Source organism: Sinocyclocheilus anshuiensis, unplaced genomic scaffold (assembly GCF_001515605.1).
Source record: "Sinocyclocheilus anshuiensis isolate Anshui unplaced genomic scaffold, SAMN03320099.WGS_v1.1 scaffold837, whole genome shotgun sequence".
Lineage (NCBI taxonomy): Eukaryota > Metazoa > Chordata > Actinopteri > Cypriniformes > Cyprinidae > Sinocyclocheilus > Sinocyclocheilus anshuiensis.
This window is the reverse complement of record NW_015555752.1, coordinates 151285-159922: the sequence shown is the minus strand read 5'-3', so window position 1 is coordinate 159922 and position 8638 is coordinate 151285. Positions and strand designations below refer to the sequence as shown.

At 42.1% G+C, this 8638-nt stretch overlaps 1 protein-coding gene across 1 annotated transcript in view; it reads right to left on the bottom strand.

Moving 5' to 3' along the window:
• The window catches only part of LOC107673755 (lamin-B1-like), a 23253-nt gene that overhangs the window by 3422 nt on the left and 11193 nt on the right, over positions 1-8638 (bottom strand). Inside the window, exons 5-8 of the mRNA XM_016467525.1 lie at positions 6086-6256; positions 5829-5954; positions 3898-4118; positions 3598-3823 (exon numbers count right to left, since the gene is read on the bottom strand). Of these exons, the coding sequence (XP_016323011.1) occupies positions 3598-3823; positions 3898-4118; positions 5829-5954; positions 6086-6256 (744 nt within the window). The remainder of the gene's footprint in view (positions 1-3597; positions 3824-3897; positions 4119-5828; positions 5955-6085; positions 6257-8638) is intronic.

Genomic DNA, 8638 nt, shown 5'->3' with positions numbered 1-8638 from the left:
TCATGTGAAGTCCACTTCGCAGGGCACTTACGGTCGAATAAGACAACGCTTGAATGCTGCTGCCTGAACAAGTCCTTACTGAAGGGAAAGTGTTTGGCTGGTGTCACTATCTCGCAAACGCGCCGGCGGATCTCCACCAAATTCAGGGGAATCCCTTCAGCTCGAGGAGCTCTCTCGAACGCCACCCTCCGCACGTCGGTAGCCCCCCGGGATCGCTAGATCGGTCGGCGCCGGACCGCGAATTTAACCACCCGAAAGAGGTCATTCGAAAGAGGGCCTTGAGACGTACACTCGATTCGCGTTCGAGAGGGTTCCTCGAGCTGAAGGGATCCCCCGAATTTGGTGCGGATTCGCCGCACCGTTACGGAGATATGGCCGTTCAAAGTTCCAATGGTTTTCCATAGACTTAAGCTTTAAAGCGTTTCATCCAGCTCGCCAGTAGCAAACAATGGAGCGCACTCTGCTGGACAAACTAAGTAATTACACCATTTCAAGCATTTTATCTGCATTATATGTTCTGTAAAAAAAAAAATAATAAATTGTCATATCGGCGGCATATTCGCCAATATCGATATATCGGCGACAGGCTCATATCGGCCAATAATATCGGCAAAACGATATATCGGTCGGGCTATAGTTCATCTGTTTTCGATGCAGAGTGCAAATGGCTGTGCATTTATTTGTGTTTTTAACTCGATGGGAGCGAAATTAAACTGTCTGAAACCTAAGCTGTGTGTGCGGTCTGTCGCTCCTCTTCCCCCGCCTCCGCTCCGATGCGCACCACACCCACTTTTTTAGCGTTTTTTAAAAACTGATGAGAAACAACCAGTGCTGAAACCGGGGGTTTCATGACCCTTTAATGGTGACAACACCTTACACAGCAGTTGTGTAACACTCTTCTTCAATCCTCGATACATCGGTTTCCTCGGTTCATCACGGTCTCTCCAGTTTCTCTGGTACTTCTCTTGCCAATTCTCAGCTTGACCTCGAGGAATCACGCATGAACGCCACCACTGGCGTAATTGATGCTCTCACTGCAAGCTGATTTAAGTGTTTTGGCTCGCTGTGTCTGGCTGTCCTCAGTATAATCAGGGTGTTTTCCCAGCAGCACTGAACACGGCTGCACTAACTCCAGTGCCCAAAAAGATAAATGCTGATTTGGACAATTTCAACAAAATTCATCCCATTTCACATCTTCCTCCATTACAGAACAATAAGATGATTATACAGATTAATCTATTTCAACCCCTTCAATCCGGTTTCTTGAATCTCAGCACAGAATGGCCTTGGTCAAGATCACAAAAGATTTGTTGATAGCCTCTGATTCTGGCTCTCTTTCTATCCTCATCCTTCTTGATCATAGTCTTTTACTCTCCCATCCTGAAATGGTCTTACATTGTGTGAAAAGGGCTATAAAATATCTAAACCAAAGATTCCGGAAAATACACGGATAATGTGTTCTGTGATCTGTCCCGGGATCATTTGATTGTGGTTCATTCACACTGCCAGTGATTTTACGGAATCTGAGTGTGCGTTCACACACATCCTGTAAAGACCCCTAAAGACACGTGACATTAGGATGTGATGCGTACCGTTTCACTAAAGCTGGCGAATGATCTCAGCTTCAGCGCGGATAGTGAGGAGCTCCCTGATCTCTGCTTCATACCAGTTTGCACATTTTTTCATCATGAATGTTGGTCTTCCTTCAAAACTCCCGGTAAAAGAGTCACACGATAACCTGCGTCATCACTACAAAACACCCTTTACAGCAGGGGTCGGCAAGTAAGTTTGGCATCGGGCCAAAACAAAAACAAAAACAATTTGCCACTAGATGGCGGGCCAGAACATATATACTACATATATAGTCAAAGGATAAATTTAAGAAATAAATTGATGAAAAATGCAACTACAATTGCCTGTGACAGACAGTTAGTGTCTTTTGTAACTGGTAGTGAGCTGTTACTCTGTGTTAATGACTGTTCTACTACAGGATTTAACACAAAGCCATATTTGTGTGGCGGTGTCCGGGTTTTACACTGGATAAATTAATAAAGCAGAGTAGTGACGCGTAACCTGGCAAGTATCTTCATTCACCAACTTGCAACACAGACCGCCTTGCTAAAACACACATATGTGGGAGATGCAGAATGGATAAAAATAACTCAAACATGCCATTAATGGCTTTTTCAAGTCCTCTTTTATTTTGAGTCATGCTCTTAACGAACTGCATTTTATTTCCTCTTTCCATATTGTGAATAATAAGTTACTTAACTTGTCTACATAAGAATGCAACAATTTTCATGCGCATCTCATCAGTAAAGCCGCTCCTGTGATTAGTAGTAAATCTCCAGCACGTGCTTTCAGATGGAGCGACATTTACTACACAGAGCCGTAGTTCACTGACAAGCTACACAAGATCGCGTTAAAAATCGCAGGCGTAGAAAAATGTATGTGACACGCAGAGACGGCAATGTGGCTGTTTGAGTTTGATCGCGCTGTGCTTACTCCATTCATTAGTGTATCATACCGTGCAAGGTTTAAATCATTGACATTTAAATATACACAAATAGTAGAACGTATGAAGTATTTTAGATGATATTACTCTTGCCAAGCTCTGATTTCTGAGAGATGCACGGAGAGGCAACAGCAGTGCGGTTGTTTGATTTGCTCTCACTTCATTCATAGAGTTTGCACTCATTCACTTCACACTCATTATTGCGTAGTGACTTTATAGGTTTGTGTAACATTGCGCTGATTCCTTGGCTCACCTGTTATCCAGTAAACACCAGGAGTCACTGTGTCGGCCTCAGCCGAATATTATTCAGCAGAATTATTCATTTGTTTTGAAGACATATGTGCCTTTTCGAAAAAGGTATTCGGCTTCGGGCACACCCCTAATTTATAGGATGCATTGATTACGAGCCCAAACTACACTCAATGACCAAGTGATGCTGATATAGTTACGGTCTGTGATATTTGCACAGATTCTGTGTAATAATCAATTCTTTGCAACTGTATATAGTTCAAGTTGGAAAAAGACGTTTAGTTCCCACTTCAAGTGAACCTTAGTTCCCAGGACATCTACAAGATGGATTAAAATGCTGATATCGACAAGAAAAGATGAGACAAACATGACAGTATGACTGGTGTTAAGGTGTTAAAAAATAAAAAAAATAAAGAAACAGTGTTCATTCTGTGGCACTTAAAAGATTTTTGTTATAATTTGTTTTTCTTATAGGAGCCAATGACTCCTTAAGTTACTTTTTTTGGTCTAGGAGCCCTGGATCTAAAATTTACATATAGTCTTGTTGTAGGAAGTTCATTCTCAGCCTCTAATATTGAAGCTGCGACATTATTACCTCGCTGTGGAGAACTATAATACATAAGCTTAGATCAGGGGTTTCCAAAGCCCCCCAGCACTGCACATCTCTCTCAAACACACCTGATTCAGCTCATCAGCTCATTAGTAGAGCACATGACCTGAGCAGACCCCTGGTTTATAACAGTGATTAACCTGACTATCACTACCTGAGCAACGATCATGATCATGTTCACTCCTCAATACTGTGAGCGAGTGCGTGTGACACACAGACGCACCTGCTCAGAGCTGTTGTGCAAGCGGATGAATTTCCCGTCCACGTCCAGCTCATCGATGCAGACGCTTCCAGTGGCAGACGCGGAGTGAGCGATGCTGATGCTGCTGCTGGCCTCGGACTCCTCCACATCCACACGCTTCCTCTTCCCTCGCACGGTGCGAACGCTGCGGCTGGAGGAGGCCCGGGACACCGTCACACGAGCTGAGGGGCTGGGAGACAGCTTCAGCCTGACAGAGACAGAGCAGCCGTTAAACCGCCAGTCCCCAGCCACACAGCACACGACACACAGAGCCAGCCTCACCTCTCCTCCTCTCCCTCCAGCAGCTTCCGGTAAGCGTTGATCTCCATGTCCAGCGCTAGCTTGACGTCCAGCAGTTGCTCGTACTCGTCCAGCTGCTGCTGCATCTTGGCTCTGATCTCTGCGATCTCTCGCTCTTTCTCTGCCAGTAACCTGCGGCTCAGATCCTTCTCGCGGCTCAGAGCCGCCTCCAGTTCACGGATCTGATCCTGCCACGCACGTGCCTGAGGGAAGACAAACCAGAAAACCAAAGTAATCAAATCACTATAATTGTGCTCAACGACTTCCAGCTAAAGTCCACTCAAAAATGAAAGTTTCGGACAACACTGTTCTGGTTTCCGTCATTCTTTAAAATATCTTCTTCGTGTTCAACAGAAGTCAGTCAGTCTTAGAGGTTTGGAACGACATGAGGATACGTGAAAACTTGGGTGAACTATTGTAATAAGGGGTGCTCCGATCAGGATTTTTGAGGCCAATCACCGATCGCAGAAAGCAGTATCTGCCGATACCGATCTTTTAAAGCCTTCTTTTTATCATTCATAACTATTTATAGTGATACTCCCAATCAGGATTTTTAGACATTTACACCAGGCCTGAATTCCATTTTTGAAAATGGGGGGAATTCCCCTCTTAGGTGTCTCTTGTGAGAGGAGAAGCAGCTTTCACACAGGAGTCCGCTACTGATCCACCGCTGTTTACCACAAATACAACATTTATCCATTAGTCTGATTTCAAATCCAAACATTGTCACTGAAAATGCTCATAAAGAACTTTGTTTTCCTACCTCCACGAGTGCCATCTATTATTGCTTTGTTTATCTAAAAGTGCTCTTTCACTTTAAACCTAGCCAAAAAGCCATGTGTTGACAAACACATTAGACTTTAATATGCATTTATGGTGTTATTGCTAAATTTTCGTGTCAATCAATGTTCATATTTACTGCAAACGATGCGCTGTTACTTTAATTCAGCGCCGCAATAGACGATCTCTGCACTGATGCAGACGCACCGCTCCTGAACACACTGCCGGACCGCAACCGTGTGCAGTGAATGTTTTAATCCGTTAACATGAGCGCGGAAAAAATGTTTAACCCTCATAATCCATTCAAAATCTTTATTAAACTATCATAATGTAATATTTTTCAACTAAAACCATACTGTAGCCAATCAGCAACCTCTCATTAAAATATAATCAGAGAACTACCAACTGGAATGAAAGGAATTTAATAGTAATATTTGTTTTGGTTCAAACAAAATTATTTTACTTGCATAAACTTTCATTTTCAGATTAAAAAAAAAAAGTTATAGATTTTTTTTTCTATGCTGCAATGGTTTGTCAAAGACCGTACATATTCATGTTCGTCAACAAAATTCAGTCCCAGAGACACAGGGAAAGTATACGTTTTCTGACACTAATATAACTTCATTCAGGGCCGTTTCTAGCCATTTTGACACCCTAGGTGAAATCCATATTGGCGTATTCAAATAAAAATGTAAAATAAAATAAACAAATTCAAAATATTCATAAGCAGAGCAGATGAGCATCTATTAGTCTGACAGTGATGGTCAGATCGCTGCAGAGTGACGACAGTGTGCGATTAAGACCAGATGCTGCTTTCATCGACACATCTGCCATTTTATTCAAACCTAGAGTCTAGAGGAATAGTGAATTATCAATAAAATCATGTTCAGTTTTACAGCATACATAAGAAATCATACACTAACAGGATATTACACTTCCTGAAGACAGTCAGGATTAAATGAAACGGTTTAGAGCAGCTCAGGAATGAACACTCTATAAGGAGTGAACAAAGCGAAAAACAAAACAACACTGAGGAGGAACTAGACTTTCGTCTCTGATAGTGTGAGGAATGAGCCTCGATGTCAAGCAGGAAGCCAGTCAGCAGTGTACTCTGCTGAAGGACAGTAACGCACCTCTTTCTGCAGGTTAGTGAGCTGAGCAGACAGACTCTCCACTCTCAGCATGGACTCATGCAGGTCCTCGCGGGCCATACTCGCTGAAGAGCTGTTCATCTCCGATGACAGACGCACGTTCTCCAGCTGAAACACAGACAGACGTCTCAGAGAAATGCAAAGAGGAACTGAAGCAGCTCTCAGAGGAAGTCAAACACTGGAGGAAACGCCGAGACGTGTGAATGTGTCACAACGCTGCAGTGAATGCGTGTGCTCACTTTGGCCATGTAGGTCTGCTCCATCTCGTCCTTGTAGAGCTGGACCTGCTCATCGTGCTGCTGTCTCATGTCAGCCAGCGCCGCAGCCAGTTTGAACTCGTAGTCCATCTGACGGCCCGAGTCCACCTCCACCAGACGCGTCTCGTGTCTGTGCCGTGTGTCCTTGATCTCCTGTCAACAAATCACATGCACACATCAGCTCAGAGCACTGCACTGTGTTCATACATTACAACAACTCATTACTCGCTCAGTCACCTGTATTTCTACAGCGCTTTGTAAAGCTGCTTTGACACAACCAGTATTGTATAGAGTCAAACAGGAAAATTGTTTGTCAATAATGTAAGACAATAAGTCATTTTCCAGCTAAAGTCAGTTCATTGATGATACAGTGATGTCATCATCCAGTTCAGCTCTCGTCCAATAGTGTCGGTGCAATCAGTCAAGTGTCCCCAACTAAGCAAGCCAAAGAAACCAAAACTCCATCGCTGACAGAAATGGAGAAAAAACCTTGGGAGAAACCAGGCTCAGTTGGGGTCCAGTTCTCCTCTGGCCAGATTAAACCAGCACAGAGTGGTTTAATTCCAGGCTGCAGCACAGGTCAGATTGTGCGGAGGACTTAATGCAATTACATGTCTAAGAATTTCTCATCTATTAAACGTCATCAATAGACGATTAGCAGCCAAAATTAAAGAGATGGAATCATTTAGTATTATCAGAAATAAAGTGATTAAGGGATGTTTACTCAAAATACAGAGAAGGTGAACATGACCAAGTATGACTAAAGATTCATGGCGGATAAAAAACAAAACAAAAACCTTTGAAATGTTTGTAAATTGGAAGACCGTACAGGGAGACTTCCGATATTAAATCCAGACTTGTTAATGTTTACTCAGTGAAACAGATTTCCTACTAATCCACGAGAATGTGTCGGAATCCTAATCTGGTGGTGCAGTGGATTCATGACAGCGGTCTATAATCTATTACCCAGGTCCCTTACTGACCCCACCCAAAATAACTGGGCTAAACGTCTTCCCGAATATTAATGTTGATTGCCATTCTGTTTTGATAATTTTATTATGATTATTATTAATCAACCCATTATCCGCAGTGATCGTCTACACTGGACACACGCGTAGAGTAGCATACAGTAAACAGATTCCCCGTTTCTGACATACTCCACACGTTTGTGCGACTTCCCACCAGAGCCGCTGAAGACTTCCAAGACCAGCAACAGGACAAGTGGATTTGGAAAGTTCGCTTTGAGTCCAGTGTAACGCGGTGCTAGAGTATTCAAACTAGGGCTGCACGATTATGACAAAAATCATAGTTGCCGATTATTCCCATGAAACTGTAATTGCAATTATTAATTATGATTATCACAATTTGCATTGACTGATGTTTATACCATTGTCTGAAGCAACTGCATTCCATATTTTTATATGAAAATAAACAAGCTGAAAACTCACACTGAAAAACTTATTGCGTTTCTATAATATTAAGCCTCAAATGTCAATTATTCATTGGATTGCTTCTTTAAATAATAAAAAATAAAAAAAATAAAGTAAAAACATGCATAATGTTATATGAAAACTAAAACAATGGAAAAACCCTTAATATAACGTGTAGAAAACTAAAACAAGCACTCAGAATAACATAACTGGACTTTGAACGATTACGTAATCGTGGTATCTGTAATTGTATCCGTAATCACGATTAGAAATTTGATTAATTATGCAGCCCTAGTTCAAACCATATTCTTTTACAAGTAATTACACGTTTCAGCTCATCTCATCATGAATCTTTGGTGTAAACTCAAATGGTTTCCAGCGCCCCTGATGCTCTCTGAATGGGGGACAGTACAGCCCCGTTATGCCTTCAGGAGCAACCCGGTTCATTACAGATCATTCTTCATCAGTGTGTAACAGGCCTACAAATGAAGGTAAGCAGCTGAGGCATCCCGACCTCTCTTCTCTTCATTAATAAACAAGTGTGCAGTCATGGGTTTGTGAGTGTGCTGATTTCAAGTCTTCAGTCACACAGAACTGAATGAAGCTCTAATAGGCTGCATTTACACTGCAGTCCAGATGCCCAAATCCGATTGTTTTTTTAACTATATCTGGTTATGATGACCCCCCTTACACTTGGTTTTAAAAGTGACCCGTATCCGATATCTGCATTTACACTACACGGACTTAACTTGGAAAATGCTTATCGTGGATCAATGCATTAAGGGGCGGTCACACTAGACTTTGAACGTGCTAAATTTTTCCGGACGCTACTGCGAATATGGGTGGGAGTAGGATATAACAATAATAATAATACACTTGCATGCATATATATATATATACACACACACACACACACACACACATATACACACACACACACACACACACACACACTAAGCAATAAAAAAAAAAATGTCCCCGCATTCAAATGTACCGTCTGTTCCTGTTTCCATGTTTCCATTGACACCGCGAACCATGCAGCTTAATTTTTTATTTGATTTTTATAATCTTTTAAAGATGTATTATATAAAATAGGATGCTGAGC